Source organism: Drosophila pseudoobscura, chromosome 3 (genome assembly GCF_009870125.1).
Source record: "Drosophila pseudoobscura strain MV-25-SWS-2005 chromosome 3, UCI_Dpse_MV25, whole genome shotgun sequence".
NCBI lineage: Eukaryota > Metazoa > Arthropoda > Insecta > Diptera > Drosophilidae > Drosophila > Drosophila pseudoobscura.
In genome coordinates this window covers 8,038,095-8,061,511 of record NC_046680.1, presented here as the reverse complement: position 1 = coordinate 8,061,511, position 23,417 = coordinate 8,038,095, and the positions used below count along the sequence as shown (strand labels likewise).

Below are 23,417 nucleotides of genomic sequence, written 5' to 3'. Positions count from 1 at the left end.
CCGCCGACGCTACCTTGCTTTTATGCAAGTTGAGCTGCAGCACACTCAGCATGGGTGGCTGGCTCGCTTGCACCTGACGGGTTGACTACCAGCGTCAGGTCACCGTCTTCCTCTTCTTCATCTTCAAGCGCAAGACCCTGGGCGGCCTCCACGATGGACTCGAGACCTAGGTCCTTTTCCACCTCGCCTGCCTGCAGGGTATGCGCGTCTTTGTCCTCAGGGTGGCGCTTTTTGAGGCGCAGGTAGACGCTACCCATGCCCCACGCCATCTTCCCGAACTTGGGGTATAGCAGATCCTCTGCTTCCTTGTTTATTTGGAGGATCACACACTGGCCCCCCTCGTTGGGTAGTGGGCTACCAATGTGTAGGATCCTCCAGTCGGCCGTTGGCACGTCCGCGTTTTGCCGCTGAAGGAGCTTCAGCGCTCGGTCCCCCTGGATCGTGATGGGGAAGAGTACCTTCGCCTTAGGCTTGGACGGGATAAGCTCCCGGTCCACAACCTCCAGCTTGGCCCCCTCCCACATCGCCTCCAGTTGGCAGACCGTACGCGTCAGCCACCTTAGGGTTGGGTCATCATTGCACTTCAGGATCTTAACCCCATTTAGCCACCCAGCACCATCGAACGTGGGCATTGGGGCCGCGGGGTCTTCCTCCATCTGTGCAAAGAGTGCGTCGACAAGACGCGCGTGCACCAGCTTCCACTGTGCCGCTGACATCTTGCCGTTTTCTTCGCTGCGGTCAATGAGTGCCACGATCAGGTGTCGTTTGGTCACCTCGCTGACCTTCGCTTTCGGCTTCTTGGCCGCTTTCGGTGGAGGGGCTGCACTCCTGGGCCCGCGTTGCCGCTTGCTCGCTGGAGTGTCCTTAATGGCACTCTCAGTCGAGCGTTGCCTCTTGGTGGCCATCATCTCCTCCACCTTATTGGCATATTCGCCATTCGACGCCCTCATCTGTGGCATCTGGGCATAGTGTAGCCGACCCTCCTCTACTCTCTGCTCGGCCCAGGCTAGCTTGACCTTCTCCTCCTGGGAGATGTCTGCTTTGCCTTGCAGCCGGCTTTTTATGTTGAGGGCCGCTTTGTATTGCGCCTTGGCCTTCATCCCCTCCTTGGAACGCTTCGGCCCTTCCCTACGCAGGGAGCTGGTGCCTGGTTCCGGCGAGCGGAGAAGGCTCTCTTCGTCCGTCCTGCTTAGAGAGAGCACGCTCTCCAGATCCGTGTCTGTATCGACTACGGCATCTGTGCGGCTCAACTTGCAGGGCACGGAGTGAGTTGTTTTTGTTGTTGTTGTTGTGGCAGTAGCTTTACAACTGACCTGGCCTGCTCCCGCCAAGTCTGAGGTGTGACCGCTGGCGACACGCAGAGAGGACTGCTCCTCCCCGTGCCCGCCGGTGGTAGCAGTCACGCTTTCCACCGACGTTTGGGTTGACATCCCAACCCGTGCTTCATCCTTCTTAGCCTCCATATTTGGCCCGAGGGTCCATACTGGTTAATATTTTTCGGGGGGACCACCCCCTAGCGTTTTAGGCCTGACCGCCAGGCACCTCTAGCCATGGCCCTGGTTCGGTTCCCCCGACTTTGAATCGGGAAGACGCCGGACCATAGCCTTAGCTAGACACTGCATTACCCCGGACAGAGCAAGCGACAGTGCATTACCCTTGTCCGGGGTAATGCAGTGTCCATTGCCCAGCCGGCACCCTCGTGGAGGGTTCAGCTAGAGGATTTTCGCCAGCCAAGATATAATATTAGTTGATCACCGATAATAGAAAAATATTCTCCCCATCTTAATCCAATCTGTTCAACCTATTTGACATCCCCATTCCCATTTCTATGATCTCAGCAAACGTACTGCACTTCAATCAAATGAATGAATGGGTTCAAATCTCTTACGACTTTCTTTAACCCCAAAGAACTTGAGAAATTAATCCGATGCATCAGTTTGATTTTTCCTAATTAAAGTTTAGATCTGACCATAGCAGACCAGTACGGATCGCGTCAGTTCAGAGTTCAAGCGATGAGAGGGAAAACAAACGCAGTCCCTGACCCAGAGCACGGTCCCGGGTGCGATACAGACACACAGATCACTTGCAATTGGGTTCAATTAACAGTTTTCGAAGACGGCACTTGGCGCGTGGTGATAGATGATGAGAGCGGGAGACAGAGACCCTCATGGGGCAGTGGAATAAATGGATGGTGTACTCGTAATTAAAACGACGACAAGAACAAAGCGCAATTAGTTTGCATGAGACTCACTTACAGAGAGGGTCAGATGGGGATGGGATGGGGATGGGGAGGTGGAGGTGGAGAGATGATCCCCACTTGGGGTGGGACTGGGGCTGGCCGACACCAAACGATGTGGTGCTAATTGAATTAATTCCGTGTCCAGCATTTGATAGCCGACGTTGATTTCCTGTCGCGCTTAGTCACACACATACGCCGATCCCCCAGAGCCGCTAATCAGGATGCAGTCGCCCACACAGTGCGACCATAACTTCTAATTGAGAAACTCTTCCCGCTCTTGTACATTTCCAGACATGTACAGTACCCACACCTCGTCCAGCTACTCACCGAGCATCTCCGATGGTACCCTGACACCCAACTCCCATCATCTGGCCGCTACCTCGGCGAGTGCCGGCCAGGAGGATCCCCACCTGACCGCTGAAGGCAAGTCGAACGGAATCCCAGGAGAGGAGCCTGCCAAGCCAAAGCGACAGCCGCACTTCCACCACCACCATCACTACCATCACCAGCAGGCCCTGAAGATTGCCAACAAGCTGCGCAAAATCAATAAGGAGGCCAAGATGGCAGCTGCCGGAGGAGCATTAGCCGGAACCGGCGCTGGCGGTGGAGCAGCCGCAAAGTTTGATAAGTTGACAGGCGAAGGCATTAAGAGTCGCGGCGACGGCTCCTATCAGTGCCAGTTCTGTGATAAGACGTTTCCGCGTCTCGGATACTTGAAGCATCACGTGCAGGTGAGTCTCCCTCTAGAAAGGGTTCCTTCTTTGGTGGGTGGGTTACCCGCCACAAATGGGTGGCTGGGTGGCTGGGTGTCTGGGTGGGTTGCTTAATTACCACCTTGGCATCGCCATAAGGCGCTTAGTATTTCGCGCTTGTTCGGGTTGCGGTTGGGGTTGGGGTTGGGGTTGGGTGAACGTGAACCCACTTGATTGACACTTAGGTGACAGACTCCTTGGAGCTTTTCGCGTGTCACGGTTGAACCTTGATACACAATTCCAAATGCTGCTAATTGAAATTGAATCGAAAGTGGAAGTGGAAGAAGGATGAAGGTATTAAAGGGCTGCCTTTTATTCCATTTAAGGTTTTGAATATAAAGAATTTAAGGAAAGGAATCTTGTTATAGAAAAATACCTAGTCTGTTTTTATTTCGCGATCAGACCTTCAATAATCTCTACATCTTAAGATAATAAATATATCTTAGGATAAAGCTTTCATCATGCCAGATCCATTCGGCCATGCAGCCATCTAACATTCCTTTAGTCATCTTTTAGCATATCATCTAAGACCGAATCTTTTGGCCGTGGCCTTTGTGGCTGCCGCCTCTCACCCACACGCCCTCACCCCTCCTGCGGTTGCGGCTCTGATTCGGCTTAAACGCTTTTCGGACTGCGAACAACACCGCCCATGACATCAGCAACTTGTTAACCCAATTGCAACTGCTGTTTAGGAGGACTACTACCGCCGATCTTTATCACCGGCCAGGGTCTAACATGTAGCGCTCGCTTTGATCCTAGCGCCTGGACAAAGCAGAGAATGGGGCAGATATTAAGAATTCGGTCTTTGGGCCATTCTCGCACGTTCTGGTTCTCCCCCCGAAAGGGAGGTAGTGGGGCGCGGCTTATGGGATGTTGATGGCGATGATGATTGGAGCGACAGTTTAAAAAACCATAACCAACACGGGATCACTCCCGCTCTCCCCCTCTCTCTCTCTCTCTCTCTCTCTCTCTCTCTGAGTGGATGCGACTAACTCGGCTAAGTTTTCGGCTGTATGGGTACGGGTATACGAGTGAGTATATTGTGCAATATACGCAAATCCCGGACTGGGGGCCTGCATACAAATGGGCTCATTTTTTGCGGCTACTCCTCAGCGAGTTCAAAGCGCTCCACCGACGCTTTGGCAGCCGCCAAAGAACCCCAAAAGTAAACCGGTTGCGGGTGTAGTCCCCAATCCCCTTTCAGCACCTGTCCCCACACCAGAACGAGAGGCGTCGCGCATTTAGATGAATTTTTGTCCACAAGCCACAAGCCACAAGTCGCAAGTGAAACACCTACGGTTCCCGTCAGTCTCTCTCGCAGTCAGAACCAGACTCAGAACCAGAGGCCGAGTCAGAGCTGGCGTCCAAGTCCGAGTCAGTCGGTATGCAGATTCAGATTCAGATTGACGCATCTATAAATTCAAGCGAGGAGCCGTCGTCGTTGTCGTCGTCATCGTCAACATTTAACTGGGGTAGACGGACAGTTGACGCTGCCTGGTTGTCTTCTAAGAATTTCAAATAGCTCTCGGCCCAAGTCCCCCCAAGTCTGGGCCTGTGTCTGGGCTAATCATGGAGATAGGTGGATGGATACCCAACATATCATAGTTAAGATTGCACCTGTGCCAGGGGAAATACTAATGGGGTTACCCTGAATCTATTTGCAGAGCCATGCCGAGCATCTGCCCTTCAAGTGCGAGTACTGCGCCAAGTTGTTCAAGCACAAGCGCTCCCGGGATCGCCATAAGAAGCTGCACACGAACGAGCGGAACTACAAGTGTCCGCACTGCGAGGCGGCCTTCTCCAGGAGGTAAGCGAGAGACCACGAAAAGGGACCCGCACTTCAACTATAACTTCATTCTAATCTGACCATATCTCTTCCCTATCTTAACTCTCTTCATTAGCGATCACCTGAAGATCCACATGAAGACGCATGATATCCAGAAGCCATTCCAGTGCAGCATGTGCAACAGGGGATACAACACGGCCGCGGCTCTCACCTCACACATGCAGAAGCACAAGAAGAACGCCGCCATCCTGGCCGCCGGCGGCAATCCCAATGCCCTCAACTACAGTCCCCGGTCCACCGGTTCCGCCTCGGCCTCGGTGTCCAGCAATGGGAGCCTGCACAAGCGGCGCTATGCCCTGGCCCTGGCCACCGACAGCAGTCCCAGTCGCCTGGACTTCCCCAAGAGATCGCGCAGTAGTCATGTGGGCAGCACGCCCACCCCAACACCTCTGCTCAGATGCAGCTACTGCCCCAAGGCGACAGAGTTCAGCAGCCTGGAGCAGCTGAATGCCCATCTCCAGAATGTCCATGAGCAGCCGCAGCCACCCCAGCAGCCACAGCAGTCACAGCAGCAGCAGTCGGCGAAGACCCCCGTCCAGGAGGGAGAGGGCTTCCAGCTGAGCTGCGAGTATTGCACCATGAAGTTTGGCAACATTGCCGGACTATTCCAGCACATGCGCGCCACCCATCTGGATCGTCTGAGCAGCCCAAACTCCTACTACGAGCACTTCAATCGCCTGGCCACGGCCGGAACATTCAGTCCACGGCTGGCTCTGGATCTACCCAAGATTAAGACGGATCTGGGCAGTCCCGAGCGTGAGAACCGACCCTCCGAGGACGACCTTCCCACGGATCTGAGCAGCAACAAGCGTCGACCGCAGACACCCAGTGCTCCGCCCAATCCTCCGCACGCAACAGCACCACCCGGCATCTTCTTCTGCAACCAGTGCAACGCTGGACTTCCCGACTTTGAGAGCTTCCGCAACCACCTGAAGAGCCACATTGCCGAAGGAATGCAGCTGATCTGTCCCCACTGTGGCCTGAGCCTCCCGGAGCAGTCGGAGTTCGAGCGGCACGTGGTGGGACACTTCCTGATCGCCAACTCCGAGTTTAACTGCAGCTCCAGCTGCGGCAAGAGCTTCGGCAAGGCCGAGGAGCTGCAGCAGCACCTCATCACCGAGCACGTACTCACCCTGCTGAAGTGCGCCCTCTGTTCGGAGATGTGCGAGACACGGATGGCCATGCAGCTCCACCTGGCCTGCGCCCACAGCCAGGAGACGAAGCTGCTGCGCTGCAGCGCCTGCATGGAGGTCTTCCGTTCCGATGGCGACTTCCATGTGCACGTCAAGACGCGCCATCAGCTGGGGAATCATCACCACCCGATGGGCGGCAACAGCAGTCCGGCCAATCCGCTGCAGTGCATGTTCTGCCGGGCCGTGTGCTCCTCTGAGCTGGAGATGCACTTCCATCTGGCGGCCCATGCGCGACAGTTCCGCTGTCCATCCTGTCCGGAGACCTTCCACGTGGAGTTCCTGCTCGACAGGCACATGCAGAGCCAGCACGGCGGCGTCAAGGACAAAGAGCTGCCGCCACAGAGCTCCCCCAACATGGGTAGTCTCTATGTGAACGCCCTGCTGCCTCCCCTCGCCGCAGCTGCCGCTGCCGCAGCTGCCACCAACAACAACAGTAGCATCATCGACTACAACGTGGCCTTCAAGGGGTTGTTTGGTGGAGGATCAACAGGAGGAAATGCACCCACAGGTCCCTCGGCGGCCGGCAAGTTCTACAGCCCCTTGCAGGTGGAAACGAATGCCCTGAAGACACAGACCTCGCCCCATCCCGCCCTGATGTACGGCCTCAGCCAGCGGTATCTGATGGAGATGTACGCTGCCAAGTCGACGTCACCGGCCAACAGTGCCGCCAACGAATCAGCAGGAGGAGGAACCTCCTCCATCAATGCCCCGCCAGCACCACAGCCGCCGCCACCTCCCGCACCAGCTGTCACATTCAGCTGTGGGATGTGCGAACGTCAGGATCTGCGCAGCGAGGCGGAACTCCACTCACACCGAAAACTGGCCCACAACCTGAAGACGGGCGTGAGTCTGCGGTGCGCCTACTGTGCGGGCAACTTCAAGTCGCGGGCGGAGCTCGAGCAGCACATGAAGAGCTGCCACAACTCGACGGGCAAGCACAAGTGCCTCATCTGCGACGAGATCTTCCCCTCGCCGGCCATCCTGGCCGAGCACAAGCTCCAGCACTCGAAGGTGGGCCAATCGGGCAAGTGCGCCCACTGCAGCCACCCGTTGGAGGATGTGGTCGCCTTCCGAGCCCATCTCAGCGAGCATGGCAGCGATGGAGCCTCCCTGCCCCTGGCCTGCATTTGTTGCCGCCAGACACTTCACTCGGAGTTCGAGCTGAGTCTCCATGCCAAGTTCCATACGAAGTCCTCGTCCAGTGGCGGCTGCCTCCAAGAACCAGCTTGCGCCCTGTGCCTGGAGCCCCTGCCAGGGGCAGTGGAGGGACCCACCACTCCTGCCAAGCTGTGCGAAAAGTGCTGCCGAAAGCACAACCTCAACGGCAAGCGGAACAAGGCCAGCGAAGCCCCCGTGGTCCAGGCCCAGCCGACTCCCTACCTGGAGAACCGCTGCAACCTGTGCAAGATGATCTTGCCGCATACCCAGAAACTGCAGGAGCACCTGGTCGAGCACACCTTCGCCGGCACCGAGCAGCGAGGCTTTAATTGCTACATCTGTTCGGCCGTATTCACGGCCCCTGGCGGCCTCCTTGGCCACATGGCCGAGCACGGCGCCCACTCGCGTCCCTACGACTGCAATCTCTGCCCCGAGAAGTTCTACTTCCGCGCCGAGCTGGAACACCACCAGCGGGCACACGAGCTGAGGCCAACGGTTCGTCCAACAATCACCAAACCGGAGCCCCCGATGCGGGGCAGTGCATCGCCCAGTCCAAGTCCGGTTCGAAGTCCCGCGACCGTGAAGCAGGAGCTGTACGACACGGATACCGGTCACTCTGGGGGCGGCGATGATGAGCCAGAGCCCGCCCAGGATGAGGAGGAGTACATAGAGGTGGAGCAGATTCCGCACGAGACGCGGCCAAGGGATGTCGTGTCACAGATGGAAAGGGCCACAAACAGCGCCTGAGGAAGGCGCCCATGTAGCGAATGAGGGAGAGGAAAAGTATCAAGGACACATATTCAGAAGAGGGAAAGAGCCCGTAGTATTCATAAGACTGTTTCATGATTCGGGTATCCTTGGTATCCTATCTTGGAACTCGCAGAAGTACTGGAGTACTTGCCAGAGTATTCTCCTTTCAAATCTTAGATCTTGCCACTTAAAATCATACAGTAAATGGAACAGTTTAGTATTAATCAGATAGATATATCCGATATGCATATACACACTCCGTAGATCTAATGTCACCCTCTTAAATATCATGACACATAAAATATTACACATACGCCTAGTTTACTCGTAGAAATTCTTGACAAAAACCTTTGTGTGTGATAGTTTTTCAAAGATTCATCGCGTTTATTTATACCCAAGCTATTTTATAGTTTATAGAGCGTTTGGCGATTTCATTTTTGTATGTTATAGGGCCTTGCCTTCGTATTTCAGTATTTATATAGATCTACATTATTAAGTAGCCCCCATCCAACAATAATTGATTAACGATGTAACTACAATTTATTATACACATACATATTATCGTATTATACAGTTATGTATGTATTACATAAGCACCAAGAACATTTTTAATGTGTAGCATAAAAAGAACTAAAAAGAAAAAGCAAACGACAGAATGATGATGATTTAGTGAATAAAACAAACACAAGTTGAAACCAAAAAGAAAAAGAAAACGATCCAAAATACTTTATGTGTTTCCCTAGAAGCTTCATTCGGTTTGGGGGCGGTGTGGTGGGGAAAATCTGATAAGAAAATCTCGTTGTGCGGCTCCTAGCCGTAGGTATACCCGTTTATACCCGTATTTTTTATGGAAGCTGACAACATGCGCCGCGTGACGAGACAAGGCGAGGTCTCCTCCGCCTCGAGGGCTCCTCCAAGACCAAATTTTATGGCGAATATTTCGTTTCTGGTTTATTTCGGCAAGCGCGACACGTAATGGCAATAAAAAAGGTGCGCAACAGGGTAACCGGCGACCCGTTCGGGGTTTATGGAGTTTCGCATAAGGCACTGCCGAGGGGCAGCCCAACAACAAATTGGCATCTCAGTTGGGTGATCTCTATCTGTATCTTGAAGACCGGTGGCAATTACCCGCCAACAGATTACCAAGGCGACAACGCTTCTGTTTCTTGGAATGAAATGCAGCAGAATGCCCGACTCGGATTTGGAGTTGGTTTGACTGGACTGCCAGTGGTGGTGCAGTGGTGACTCCAGGCTTGAACTTAGTCTCGATTCTGGTCGGCCGTCGTCTAATCTGCAGCACCTCCTGCTTCTCGGAAGCAATTGCAAATAAATCGCATTTAATAAATTGCAGCGGCAAAAGGCACCGACCGCGGCTAGAGCGGCCTGCACCTGTCCCTGTCGGCAATCATCACAAATCAATAAAAATGTTTATCATCGAAACAATTGGTCCAACTCCAGCTCCAGGTCCAGCTCCAGCTCCAGCTCTAGCTTCTGCTCCAGCTCCAATTCCAGTTGCAGTACTCGTACAACTCTCCTGTGCGGCACTCCACTCGCCAAGTGGACACAAAGCACCGGCAGTTGTTAATTAGCGCCATGCCACACATGCCAAGGTGTCCGGTGGAAAACAGCAAAACAGCGACACAGCCAAAGGAAAAACTCGTTGGGCCATTGGCAATCGGAATTGCCATCGAACGGGGCGAACGCAATCGAAAGCCCGTCGAGGAGACTTCATTGATCGTTTTGGCCCCCCACACCACGAACTCCACGCACTCCATGCTGCATGCCTCATGCACCACGCTCCAGGCCAGACCGCCAGGCGCGTCATCCGCTCGATCCCCCAGACCCCCACTGTCTCTCACTCTCTGTCTCTTCCTCTCTGTGCTTGTTTCTGCGAACTCCTTTTATTTGTCTTTCTACCGCTTTGAGCGTCACCAATATGTCGAAGGCTGAATGTTGAATGTTGAATGCTGATGGAGATGGAGATGGAGAAGGCTATGTCGATGTCGATGGCTCTTTAAATCAAAACCTCCAACGTACTCGTATCAAGTCCACGCGGATCGCTTCGATTCGCATCGCTTTATTTTTGGTATTTTAGGTATTTGACGGGTTTTTACACGCTTCCATTAAAAAGAGGATCACAGTGGTCGAAAGATGATTGTTTCCCCAAGGGAAAATATTGAGTAATAGCTAGTGCAGGGATATAAGGGTCTGACTCAATGAATGTATCCCATTCTATAAGGTTTTTCCCCACCAACTAATGCAGATTTACTTAGATTTCCATTATTTTGCTTTGAATTGTGTTTCATCTTTCACTGGCACCAATGTGCGGCGTTTGAAAGTCTGCTGAGTGACTGACTAACTAACTAACTAGCTGACTGACTGACTGACAAGGCGACTTGAATGCCCGACAACCTGAAAGCCTCACATCCCCTCTGCACGTCCACATCCACATGGCCTTTGGCGGGGTAGATAGCCATCCATTCGCCCGAGCTCCCCACTGAGCCACTGAGTGTTGTGTTCGTGTGTCCAGCTCCAACTTGGGGCTGGCATGCGAGAAAAGCATTTTTGAGCCAAGACAGCGTTACATTGACAAATGAAGAAGCTCCCATCAGTCAGCGAAGAAACTGAGAGACAGACAGACGGACGGACAGGGAGTACGAGTGGGTCTGGAGTGGCGCGGATGGTGATGCCATGCCCACAAAACACCCAAAACCTAGTGGCAAATGGATACAAATGATGATCAGCGTGGATTGGTGAAAATAATGGAGGGAACAGACTACCAAAGGCGAGCTGCGGTGAGGCGAAAGGAAGGGCCTTACAGGTCCTTGACAGTGGCAGGTCCGCCACATCATGAGGGGTAAGTGATGGCAGTAAAATATTTTCGCATGCCTTATTAAGCAAAAACAAAAGTGAAAAATCGCTCCGTTTGCAACCCCCTTGCTCGGCAAATGCTTCCTCTTCCGGCCTGATGGGGGAAAGGACAACGCTAAGGACACGGAATGTGGGCCAAACATGCGATTTTTGCAAAGGGAAGCATTCGAGAGCAAGGGCTACACTTACATACATTATATTCATTACCGGCTTATTAGCGTGATTTACCGATTGGGGGAGTGATGCGGTATGCGTTAAGGATGTGGATGAGGATACGGATGGGAAAAAGGATGTTCGTGACGATGCTCGGCAGGAGGATGGTTAATGCCTGGCCTGGGAAAATGACTCTGATAGCGCCATATCCCATATCCGTTTGTCAATAATACCGTGCGAATTTCTTGATGGATGGCTGTAAAACAGGAAGCTCCCTAAGCTCTTTACGCCTCCCCCTCCCGCCTCTCTCTCTCTATAATTCCCCCAATCGATGGCTCTGTCATATGCAAATCATGATTTGGGTTTAGCCTGATATGAAACAACGTTCATAGCTTAATGGATCGCCTCGAGAAGAGGGTTTCATCTTCGTTCGTGGTTGTCAATTAGCTGTCAACTTCCTGTCTGCAATTGTACCATTACAGTGGGGACTGGGGCTGCGGACGGCGGTCTGTGGCAGGGGCATCCACTAATTAGCAGGGCTGACCAGATCAGAGAGACAGAGAGAGATCAGATCAAACAGAGAGTATCCTCTTCAGAGGCCGCTGTCGAGGCGCTAATTCAATTAATAATCCCTCGCTGGCCGACACTCGAAGGGGGACACGACACGCGCGATGTTTATCGGACCAACAATTTACACAAATTAAAACTAAACAGATCTCCCCTCTCTCTCCCCCCCTCCCTTCCGCTTCGAACTTAATTATGCAATTATTATACAATTTTTCTTTAGTTTGGTTAATTTTTCTGATATTCGTATCCTCCTTCGGCTCGAGGCAGAGGCAGGGCACGAGCTGAGGTGCCGAAACCCCAAACAGAAACCGAAACCAAGAACTTTTGCAGATACAGATACAATTACGAACACATAATCTTTCAGATACATATATGCGAGCGAATGCGGCCTTTCCCATTGGCTGGAGGAACGTTAACTGTGTTTGTGTCTGTGTGTCTGTGTGCCTGTGCGCCTGTAGGTGTTTATGTACAAGAATTCGTTCGCCAAGCCGGATACATATGCCGCATAGGGAGTCGGTCGTTTGGGGCGTGGCATGGGTGGGCCAGGATACACATCTGCCATACATATCCAGCAGGTTCAGGCGAGTGTTTTTGTGGCAGAAGAAAGGTTTAAACTTAATATTTAATTTAATTTCCAGAGGTATTAATTAATTTCAGTTCCTCAAATTAACTAACGTTTTCAGCAAATTATCTTCTCCTCTGATAAATTCCAGGCTTCTTTTGAAGAACGCATTATACTCCTCCAACACCCTCAACCTTCTCAAGGGTCCGCTTCCTTCCACCCGTGGCATACTCACTCAATACACGATTAGTAATAGATATGTCTCCTTATTAGAACGTGGTGAACGTGCCGCTATTCGCGTTATGTAAATGGATATCGATATGCGAGATGATCGCCAGACCGTTTGATTGATTGATTGATTGCCATTCAGGGCAGGCAGCACCAAATATAAACAGCAATCATGGAGGACAAAGGATGGCTTGGGGTCTTTCTTCTGCAGTACTCGTATTTGCGGGCGGTTTGTTTTCTATGCGCAATTTATAAAGTTGCTGACACAATAATGGGAGCCAGGCCAGATCCTGCAGGAGCAGGACCGAGGATCACATCACCGCATGGCACCTCCGCCTTAAATTCTCGCGAATTAAATTAAAAAGGAGCTGTGGATTGTGGTCCTGTACTCCTGCCGAGCACATTCGGAGAGCAAAAGTATTGTATTACCAGTAGCCAGGAGCAAGCAGCAGCAGCAGGATCCGTAGAGCGTCCCAAGTTTGCTCGCCTTGATAAGACATAAAAGGTCCTTAAAGACAAAGGACCTTCGGCATAGCAATTGCCCGACCCAACCCAAGCATTTCCTTGTGCGTGTTTATGCTTTGCGCCTTCTTATCCCTCGATTTCTTATCACGCCAAAAAGATCAAATTTCGAGAGGGAGCCAGACGAGGAGAGCGACGGACAGATAGACAGAGAAAAGAAACCGCTGGGAAAGGATGTGCCAAAGGATGTATCCCAGTCTGTGCGACTCTTTTCAGGAGCCAGCGAGGGCGGACAGGAGTCACAAGGAGATTGCATAACAGTCCCCAAGACAGTCTTAAATGCTGAGAATTAATTACATTTCAATTACAACTTTTGAGAAACCAAAAGTTCCATCAGACTGGGTCATCTTAATGCATGGTCCAAGCTTTAAATGTTACTTCACCTCTTACAAAAATTGCGAGAAGCGAAGAGAGTCAATGCTCCCCATGTACATGGATCGGTTGGCTGTGTTTTTTTATTTGTTTAAGCATTACATAATCAGATGCTGCTGTCCCCCATGCATCGCCTGGGTAAACGTTTCTGTAGAAGCCCAGACTGAGACACAGACCTTAATTAAATTTTTGTGGCCTGAACAGGAATTGTGGTTCGGTTTCTGTGTGTTGGCTTGTTCTAAGTACGCTTCTTGTGACTTCTTTTATGACCCGCACAGTTTTGGGCCTCGCAAGATGACGACGACGATGATGATGATGGACAGAAACGGACAAGTTTCACAATTTGCCTGTCCCCAGCACATCCCATCCCATCCCCATCCCCATACCCATCCCTCCCCCGTTTCATGTGTTAGTTCATGTCCAGAGTGCGTTTTGACCTCTTGGCGCGTACGTGCCTGGCCTCAGAGTGTGACAAACTGGTTGCTGGGTAGCATAGTGTGTACGGTGTGTAGCCGTCGCTATATAGTGAGCCTATAGTTGTTGTTTTTATGACTTAATGCCGCGTACGCCGCGCAATTTCAATTACAGCCAGAACCCCGCCGCGCTCTGTCATAGTACAAGCTGTTTACACAAATATACGACTACTATGTTGGATATATAGAGCAGCTCTGCTCAAACACTTTCATTACACCATTGAGAACGGGGTGGGGAGGGGGAAGGAGCTGTAAAATTGTTGCACGCGCCCTCCGGTACGAAGGTTAGCCCTACGGTTGGGGCCAGGTGCCAAATTTGACGGGCCAACACCGCTGCCGCTAAAGTCGCGCATAATTTATGCCTTACAAAACTGAACTATGATGGTTTGGGGCGGCGGAGATGGAGTCGACCTCTAAGAATGACTAGGGCACGTGTCTGTCTTTATGATTTCTGGTTCTGCCGTTCTCTATTTCTCGCACAGTTGCATTCATATTTGATGATTCCTTCGTCTCTGCATTTCGAGTTGCCAAATTTAATCAAGCAGTTTCAAATGAAATAGGACCAGAGATATGTAAAAACTGATATATTGCAACTCGGGAGTCGTTTTGAGCAGACAAACTGATTAGGAGCCTGAAAAGGTAACCCTATAAAAAAGGAGATATTTAAAAAAGTATTCTTTTAAATTTGAATTTGCCGCTTACAAATGTGCTGCCAGACTGCTGGAGTACCGAAAAATACCAAAAATACTGAAGTTTAATGTTAGCCAGCTTCAACGGCTTTTCAAATTACGTCACAGGTTTGTTTGTACTCTTTAACGATCCGATATTTACGAGAGAGAGACCACGGACGAAATACGATTAGATTATCGTTAAAAGAGCCGATGGGGGAAATACATACACATATTAATTCATAGGTGTTATTTTAAAATTGTAAACTCTCACAACTATTTTCTTTTATCTTATCGTTACTTATCTTTACCTTGACCTACCCCACAATCAGTCACATTAGCTTGAAAATCGAAACTACCAACCATAAACCCCCACGATAGCCCTTTGCAAAAGGTATAAATCATCATAATACTCAGAATTGCTAGCGTTAAAAAGGCAAGTCTTTTGGATCGTTCTGAACGGGTTTCCAAGCGGATATAAATTTTGGACGGACTACATACCTTTGACTCACCTATTTCACCTATTGTGAAAAAAGAAAATATATAATTTCACTCATTGATATCCGTTTGTTCGGTTTTCATGACTTTAATTGAATTAAATATAACTTGCCGAGGGGCTATAACGCACATTAGGTGTGAAATGGAAAGCTCTTGATTGAGATAAGCTTTTGTAGAGAAGAAAGCAAAATATGGAAGCTCGAGAGCCCAGGAAACCATCGAAAAGGGAACTTTATTGCACTCATACCATTTTTTGCGTTAATATATACACATAAATTGCGAATATCCTTTTAAATTTAAATTTGGCACGCACGAATGTGCTGCCAGACTGTTAAAATGCTTCAAATTAAAGCCAGTGTGACCACACATATTGCTTGGCCAAGGTCCAACTACTCAACGGCTTTTTGGTTTCAGCTGAAGTTCTCTTCACCGTTCAGTTTTTTCAGGTTCGATCAGGTTATTATTAAGATTCCGTACACCGTTGAAGCGCTTTATTAAAAATTAACTGAGAACCTTGGTCAATAGCAGCGCAGAGATAGAGCCAATTATGGTGTACGCACTACCACTGAAGGTTCCCGCGGGTCCATCGTAATTGCAGTTGTCAGTATAGCAGACGCCACAGTGCGACTTCCAGTGGGCCCTGGCATCCGGATCGGTCAGATTACGAGCACAGATCCTGATATCCGGATGGGCACAGCCAAGGAACTCACTCGTAAGCGTGTTGTTAGGGCCAAGAGGTGTTGTGGGCGGGATTTGCGGACCTGTGTAGTAGGTGAGATTGGCACACAAGAAGCTCTGGCTGCCACCTACTTCGGGCACATCGTTGTGGTACGTCGAAAGCCAGTCGCTGGTGGCATTGGCCGTGGCGTTGGAGCATGTCTGGACCGTGGGGTTCTTGCAAGAAGTGGCATCATTGCAGCTGTAGCAGGTCAGCGAGCTGGCTAATTATTAAATTGATTCGGTTATCAACTGGATCATCAGAATCAAACTAAATTTTCTTACCGAATCGCACGCCCACAAAGGCTACAAGCACCACAGTAAAAATCAATTTCTTCCACATATTTATTAAGAGTTCTTCTGTTTGCGACTGTTCAAGGAATACTGATTCGAGCACAGCTCATGTGTCCCATGAGGTTGGTGACAAATATGACGATCATTAAATTATATAAAGATTAGATTAACACATGAAGTTCACAGTAGTAAAAACTATGGCAGAGTTAATGTCTTCTTACAGAGACTAAAAATGGGTATCGGGATCGAGATACAGGAAACCTATCACATGCATAAATAGGTCTAAACAAACTTAATCTAAGAAAAGGTAATTATAATTTAAGGTTGAAAGTTTAAAAAACAGAATTGTTCTATCAGTCAAATGAAATGGGGAGTAAAAACGTCCATACTCATGGCTGAATCATTTCGCTTACACTTACGTTTAGCTTTGACCTTTTTTGTTACCTTTTTTGTTTAAACCTTATTTTAGACACAATCCAAAAAAGGGTAGTTCCTTAAATAAACCAATCCTGTAGAAAATCGAATCATCAATCGGATAAAACTATTTGATTAAGGCTGAGTGTCTTAGCTAGCCAGTAATATTAAGCCGAATATTAAAATCAAGGAATATTATTTCTGAGCATGGGCATAGATCGATAAACCCATTGTAGACCAAGGGGTAGTTAAATATTTACCGTTCTGGAGAAAGATGTCTGGTCTTTGTTATAAGGAAAGATGAAGGATTGGATGAATCTACAAGATGAATTATTATTGTTAGTACTATTTTCTGCGGTTTAACTCAGGTTGCTATCCTGTTTAAATAACGGGGGCTTAAGTGGGTTAAGTTCGATTTTTCATCGTACGTTTGATTTACACACTTTGGTTTAATTTTTTGTTGACATTTTTGTTTATTTGAGACACAACTCAAAGCAAAAAAGATGCCATTGACTGAAGGACCGGCTCCCGAAAAGTGTGTGAATACTTTAAAAGACGAAATGGACAGCAGCGAGGACAAGGAGTGCACGCAGGAACACAGAAATGGACCGGAAGCAAAGGTAGCCGATGCGGTCGCAATCAGTTCCGCTGCAAGCAATGCTCAGGAGCCAAAATTTTATGGCAAAGCGCAAAAATATTGGTCGGGAGTGCCAGCCACAGTCAACGGGATGCTGGGAGGCATGGGATACATCAGCGCCACTGATATACAGGGCTCCAACAACTTCCTACGCGAAATAAGGGTACCCGGAAACAAGCTGGCGTTGGACTGCGGAGCCGGTATTGGCCGCATTACTAGACACCTGCTAATACCTCGCTTCCATTGTGTGGATCTTGTGGAGCAAGACCCAGCTTTTGCCAACAAGGCCCGGGAGTACTGCACAACTGAAAACACGCCAGTCGGCAGCTTGGGGGAGATCTACAACGTGGGACTACAGAAATTCACTCCCACAAAGAAATACGACCTCATCTGGAGTCAATGGGTCTTAGGACATCTCACTGAGCTGGACTTGATCGACTTCTTTCGACGCATCCGGCAGGGACTGGCGCCGGGCGCTTTCTTTGTCCTTAAGGAGAACGTAACCAAATCAAAGGAGATAATCGTTGACGACGAGGATTCCTCAGTTACTCGACCTCTGGAGCACTACGATATCTCGTTAAAGGCGGCTGGATTTCGGATTGTGCGGAAAGTGCGCCAGCAAAACTTTCCAAAGGACCTTTATCCAGTTTACATGATCGCCTGTAAGCCACTCTCTTCGGCTTAAATTCAAAATATAGTTACTACGGTACAAGAGAAATTGTACCCAGAATCCAATACCACAATTTTAGCTAGTCAGACAAATTTCTAAATTATATTTGTATAGCTTATAGAGACAAATAAATTTATCAAATGACCAAGCCGGGTCACAAACTCGCAAACATCAGCATATCCTTTAATTTTTGTTCAATAATAAATAGTCCAAACATGGTCCTGTCCGCTTCATCGGTCCGGCAACGCCAGGTCGGGCGAGCGGTGTTGCCAGTGCGACAGAACTGTTTCTCTGCTGACGAAATATTTGCCGATTTATTTACCAATATAAAGAATAATGTCTAAACGTGTACAACCTGCGTGGCAAGCACCGAAGCCAGCGGAGCGGCCAAAGCTACGGCTGTACAACAGCCTGACGAGACAAAAGGAGGATTTCGTGCCGCTGGATGGGAACAATGTAACCTGGTATAGCTGCGGTCCGACTGTCTACGATGCCTCGCACATGGGACACGCACGGTAAGCGCCACATCACCATCGCGGAGTGGGTATCTTATCTGTTCCGTTCTTAGGTCTTACATTTCCTTCGATATTCTGAGACGCATTCTGGCCGACTACTTTGGGTACAACATCCACTATGTGATGAACATCACGGACATCGATGACAAAATCATCAAGCGCGCTCGTCAAAATCATCTCTTCGAAGAATATGCCGGCGAATCAGCGAATTTACCCCTCGACCAGTTGTTGGATCATCAGAAGGAAGTGCTCGTGCGATTTCAGGGAACGTGCGCAAAGAACACGGATCCCGATAAGAAGGTGATGCTGGACAAGACTCTGCAGCGTATGAACGATGCCGTTGTTGCACTCACAACGGCGGTTAGCCAAGGTGACGAAAAGGGCATCGCTGAGAAGCGACAACACTACCTAAACGAAGCCAAGGACCCGATTGCAGAGTGGTTGGATGGCAAGAAGGGAGCTGAGATCAATGACAATGCTGTCTTTGAGTCTCTGCCCCGCTTCTGGGAAGACCAGTTTCACAACGACATGAAGTCACTAAACGTGAGTCATAAAAAATGAGTTCCAGAACCTTACCCTATTGTATCTCTTGGGAAATCCCAGATTCTCCCACCAGATGTGCTCACGCGGGTCTCAGAATACGTACCACAGATTGTGGCCTTTATTCAAAAGATCATCGACAACGGCCTCGCCTATGCAGCCAACAATTCCGTCTACTTTGATGTAAACGGCTTCGACAGGAAAGAGAAGCATCACTACGCCAAGCTGGTGCCAGAGGCGTATGGCGACACCAAGTCACTGCAGGAGGGTGAAGGGGACTTGTCTGTGGCCGAGGATCGACTCTCAGAGAAGCGTTCGGCCAACGATTTTGCCCTGTGGAAGGCCAGCAAGGCCGGCGAGCCCTGGTGGGACAGTCCCTGGGGACGAGGTCGTCCCGGATGGCACATCGAGTGCTCCGCCATGGCCTCGGATATCTTCGGTTCAACATTCGACATACACACAGGTGGCGTGGATCTAAAGTTCCCACACCACGACAATGAGTTGGCCCAGTCGGAGGCGGCATTCAACGAGTCCGAGTGGGTCAAATACTTCCTGCACACTGGCCATCTCACAATTGCCGGATGCAAGATGTCCAAGTCTCTCAAGAATTTCGTCACCATTCAAGAGGCGCTGAAAAAGCATTCGGCAACCCAGCTACGTCTGGCCTTCCTCCTCCACTCGTGGAAGGATACGCTCGACTACTCCGAGAACACCATGGAAATGGCGACGCAATACGAGAAGTTCCTTAACGTAAGCACCATCAAATTTTATACAATGAGAGCAACCTAGTACTAAAGCTTGTCCCTGCAGGAGTTTTTCCTGAATGTGAAAGACCTGACCCGTCACGTGCTGTCTGAAGAGCCGCGACGGCAGTTTGATGCCTGGACCGATGTTGAGGCTGCCTTGCAGAAGAAGTTTTCCAGCTCCCAGGTGCAAGTGCATGCGGCCCTTTGTGGTTAGTGCTCGTTTGAGGAAACGTTTGTTCATAAATTAAATTCACTAATAAATTCTTTCACGATACAGACAACGTAGACACGCGCAGTGCGCTCGATGCCATTCGGGAGCTTGTTTCCGCCTCTAATGTCTACATACGGGACAACAAGTCGAGACTGAATAGCCTGCTGCTGCGCAATGTGGCCACATACATAACCGACTTGTTGCATGTGTTTGGCGCCATTGCTGGACCACGTGGTGGCATCGGATTCCCAGTGAGCGGCGGAGCTGGGCCTCAGGCAGCTGGTGGCGATCTGGAGACGACAGTGCTTCCCTATGTCCAAACTCTGGCGGAATTTCGCAACTTGGTGCGTGAGCAGGCGAAGGCATTAAAGGCATTCGATATCTTAAAGCTGTGCGACGACCTGCGTGACAATATATTGCCCAATTTGGGTGTTCGACTCGAGGACAAAGATGGTGGCAAGTTTGCCGTCAAGCTGGTTGATCGCGACTCGCTATTGCGCGAGCGGGAGGCGAAACTGGCCGCCGAAGCAGAGAAAGCAGCTGAGAAGGAACGGAAGAAGCAGGCAGTTGCCGCAGCCGCAGCAGCCAAGGATGCGCAGCGTCGCGTCAATCCCAAGCAGATGTTCCTTGGCGAAACGGAAAAGTACTCGGCCTTCGATGAGAATGTAAGTTAAACATGAATCACAGCTGGAATTTGCATTCTTATTAAGTCAAATCAAATCCTAGGGCCTGCCAACTCTCGACAAGGAAGGCAAAGAGATTAGCAAGGGACAAGTGAAAAAGCTTCAAAAACTGCAGCAGCAACAGGAACAACGCTACAAAGAGTATTTGGCATCCATAAACGAAGCCTAGTCCATAAAAACAGAGCACCAAAAGTATCGTATTGATATTAGCTTAGCATTTAAAATATTCTCATCACTGTTTCCACGCCTAATAATTTCCAAAGTCCGCTTAAAACGAATCCCATTCGTGCGGTCGTGCTAGCCTTGGTCTAATCATCATTAAAATTAAACTCTTTTCTACGATAATATCAACTTTTAATATGGATATTTGTAGGTGTGTCCTCCAGTCCAGGATTCATCACTCCAAACTAAAACAGTTTTCTATGTGAGTTTTCTATCCAGTGAGTGCGCACCAAATAGCGCTGGTTTTGACTTAGGATTGTTCATTGATATATTCGAATGCAACAGAAAAGATTCTTTCTAAACTTGAGCGCTATTCCCATAAGTCTTTGGTATTTTCATAATTATTCTACCGGAATATCAGTGCGTCTGCGGCATTTACAAGCTGCCAATGTCATTGTAACGTTTCAACTTATCCGGGAAATTGTCTCTGAAGAGAACTGGATCCGCTCGAAACTCCACCGTGCGCAGCGGCATGCGACCATAGATCTTGGAGAATCGATCGATGCAGGCGGATCGCTCTCGCATGTGATTCAGATCGGCCGATAGCATCTCGGTGTTGGTGCACTCGGGGCACTTGAATTTCTTTCGCGGCGTCACCTTTATAGGCGGATTGTTGGTAATATTCGCCACCAGAAAGTTCATGGCAATATCCTCACAGTTCATGTGCTCGTCCACCCAGTCCTTGATGTCCCCTGGCATGGCATATGTGTACATGTGGCTCCAGTACTTGTGATGGAAGGCGGCGCCGGTTAGCACCATAGATATCTGGTTAGTCCACTCCGATTCGTAGTGCCAGCGCATTGTCACATTATCCCACACATGGATCCGGCTGGGGAATCCGACAATGTGGTCGGGAAACTCTCGCCAAACCTCGTAGCTTTAAGAAACGTCAGGTTTTAACTGGAATTCATAGGATATCATAGTTCAGCTCTTTCTTACCCAAAATCAAGCTCGTCAGTCGTTAGCATGATAATGTCGTCGTCTATGGTTAAAATGGCTTCAGTCTCGATTTCCGGATAAGGATAGAATCGGTTCGATAGCTTGTTCTCCTTGGTTTGTCTGATCTTCAGCGGCTTTGAGATGGATGGGAATGTCGATACTGCAGTGGAACAAGTCCGTATTTAATACCAAGGATAAACATTGAAATATTCAGTCCGTGCTTACAGTGTGGCGGTGACTTCTTCTGGTTGTTCCAAATGACCAAAATACTTTGCAGCGAGGGCACGACGGCCAGTTTTTGGATCAACAGGAAGAGGCTCTCCACACGGTCATAAGTGAGAATGACGGCTGTGAAGCCCTGAGATTTGGGCGCCAACGAAGGAAGGAACAGCGGATTGAAGGTGGCGCGGGGATTGGTGGCAATTGCATTCCACTGTCGACTGCTGCGGGCGCGAAGAGGGAATATACGACTCTCGAGTACCTCAAGAGCCGTCAACGTCACGGTCTTCAGATCCTTGAAGTATTTGGTATAGAGCCACTGGACCTGTTTCTGCATTTCAACAATTTTTACATTTGAAATAGCTTTTAGCTTCTGCATTATGGAATGCAGTTCAAATTCGCGTATGCGTACAGACGCCAGAGACCAATCAATAACGTCCTCAAAGGGCAGCACATAGTTGTCAATGGCAATCACGGGAATACAGCTCTCGGACATTATCTCTACCAGATCGGGCTGACCCAGACGAAGGCTTCTGCCCACAAAACAGAATTTTCCATGCGACAGAAGACGGGGATACTCCATGAGTTTGTGATGCTGCGAGAACGAGCAGCGGGTGGAGAGATCCATGCCATTACAGGGTCCCAGTAGCAGCAGCTGTTCGGCATGAGCAGAGGACAGGTCGCGTAGGGTTCTCAGAAAGCGAGGAAGGACATTAAGTTGTGCCACAATCAAGAGAAACTTTCTTTGGGCCGCAGCATGCGGATGTTGATGCCCTACGCGGGGACTCCACACGGGTATAGCGACATCAAAGCCCGGCCGATACGTCCAAGTATCGAAGCCTCCGCCAAATATGATGGCATTATCCGTGTTCACGTCCAGAACCGAATTGTAGGCTGGGGCACTTCCTGGCAGCATATTGAAGATTATGTGGTTATCTCCGCGTTCCCAGAAGTCCAACGAAGCCAAGGCAGCCCCCGCCAAGTGTTTGTCAAAGACATTCTGGCTCAACAGATCCAAGCTTGGGAGGAACAAGCAAGCCTCATTGGGATTCGACGTATAGTAGCGACTCTTGAGCACTGCCTCCAGGATTTGAAAATACTCGCTGGACAATGTGGTGGCAACCTTATCGGTCTTCTCATCAACAAACTCTTGCAACGGATAAATGTAAACCTTGAGTCTATCATGCTCGCACTTGTAGATGTTCAGGCAGTCCCAGAATGTGCAGTTCCCATTGCGCTTCCGCTGGTCTGCATCTGAGTGTAGGATCACCTCCTGACTGTGCGAGAGGTCAAGCACCAGAGTGTGCGAGTCCTTTTTCCCATAGAAGAATCCATCTCGTTGGCTGCTCGAAAGGTCCCACAGCAGGAAGCCCGCACAGAGAGCGACAATTGTAAATAAGCCATAGGTAAGGCAGTTCAGCAACTGCTCCTTCGGACTGCTGCTCGATATGGTCCGTGGCTGGGTCACCAGGCTTAATAAATACTTCAACTTATTCATTTCAGCTCGGACTGCGCTCCTTTTTTTACATTTTGTTGGAAAAAAAGGGGTCAAAACTTGTCCTGTTTTCTAGATTGGTATGACCGTTTGACAGACGCGCGAAAATGCTGTCGATAATATGTTATAGCTGAGTATTTTCCAACACTAACAGTGTCGCCAGTGGCCAGGCAGCCAACAAAAAAACTAAACAAAACTAATATATAATATATATATTATTATATAAATATAATATATAATATATTTATCTAGACTCTTCGATT

The 23,417-nt window shown here is 49.5% G+C and overlaps 5 protein-coding genes across 6 annotated transcripts in view; 3 read left to right on the top strand and 2 right to left on the bottom strand.

Moving 5' to 3' along the window:
• The window catches only part of L (zinc finger protein Lobe), a 34,961-nt gene extending 26,354 nt beyond the window's left edge, over positions 1 to 8,607 (top strand). Inside the window, exons 4-6 of one of the 2 annotated variants that reach the window (XM_033378349.1) lie at positions 2,531 to 2,970; positions 4,656 to 4,798; positions 4,893 to 8,607. In XM_033378349.1, the coding sequence (XP_033234240.1) occupies positions 2,531 to 2,970; positions 4,656 to 4,798; positions 4,893 to 7,935 (3,626 nt within the window). In that variant the 3' untranslated portion in view covers positions 7,936 to 8,607. The remainder of the gene's footprint in view (positions 1 to 2,530; positions 2,971 to 4,655; positions 4,799 to 4,892) is intronic. The other variant, XM_001360488.4, reaches the window with a different exon arrangement.
• Positions 8,608 to 15,321: 6,714 nt separating this feature from the next.
• LOC6898271 (uncharacterized) lies at positions 15,322 to 16,292 on the bottom strand. The gene is made up of 2 exons (XM_033378723.1): positions 15,855 to 16,292; positions 15,322 to 15,793 (listed from the first exon to the last, which is right to left on the bottom strand). Exons 1-2 carry the CDS (start codon positions 15,910 to 15,912, stop codon positions 15,354 to 15,356), a joined length of 498 nt encoding a protein of 165 aa, XP_033234614.1. The 5' UTR covers positions 15,913 to 16,292; the 3' UTR covers positions 15,322 to 15,353.
• A 413-nt stretch (positions 16,293 to 16,705) lies between these two features.
• Positions 16,706 to 17,753, top strand: Ntmt (N-terminal methyltransferase). The gene has a single exon (XM_001360487.4). It carries the CDS (start codon positions 16,781 to 16,783, stop codon positions 17,597 to 17,599), a length of 819 nt encoding a protein of 272 aa, XP_001360524.4. The 5' UTR covers positions 16,706 to 16,780; the 3' UTR covers positions 17,600 to 17,753.
• Positions 17,754 to 17,834: 81 nt separating this feature from the next.
• Positions 17,835 to 20,624, top strand: CysRS (cysteine--tRNA ligase, cytoplasmic). The gene is made up of 6 exons (XM_001360486.4): positions 17,835 to 18,099; positions 18,153 to 18,642; positions 18,703 to 19,389; positions 19,450 to 19,594; positions 19,663 to 20,261; positions 20,323 to 20,624. Exons 1-6 carry the CDS (start codon positions 17,921 to 17,923, stop codon positions 20,446 to 20,448), a joined length of 2,226 nt encoding a protein of 741 aa, XP_001360523.2. The 5' UTR covers positions 17,835 to 17,920; the 3' UTR covers positions 20,449 to 20,624.
• Positions 20,617 to 23,264, bottom strand: sotv (exostosin glycosyltransferase sotv). The gene is made up of 3 exons (XM_001360485.4): positions 21,666 to 23,264; positions 21,441 to 21,600; positions 20,617 to 21,378 (listed from the first exon to the last, which is right to left on the bottom strand). Exons 1-3 carry the CDS (start codon positions 23,155 to 23,157, stop codon positions 20,877 to 20,879), a joined length of 2,154 nt encoding a protein of 717 aa, XP_001360522.2. The 5' UTR covers positions 23,158 to 23,264; the 3' UTR covers positions 20,617 to 20,876.
• Between the last annotated feature and the right edge of the window lie 153 nt (positions 23,265 to 23,417).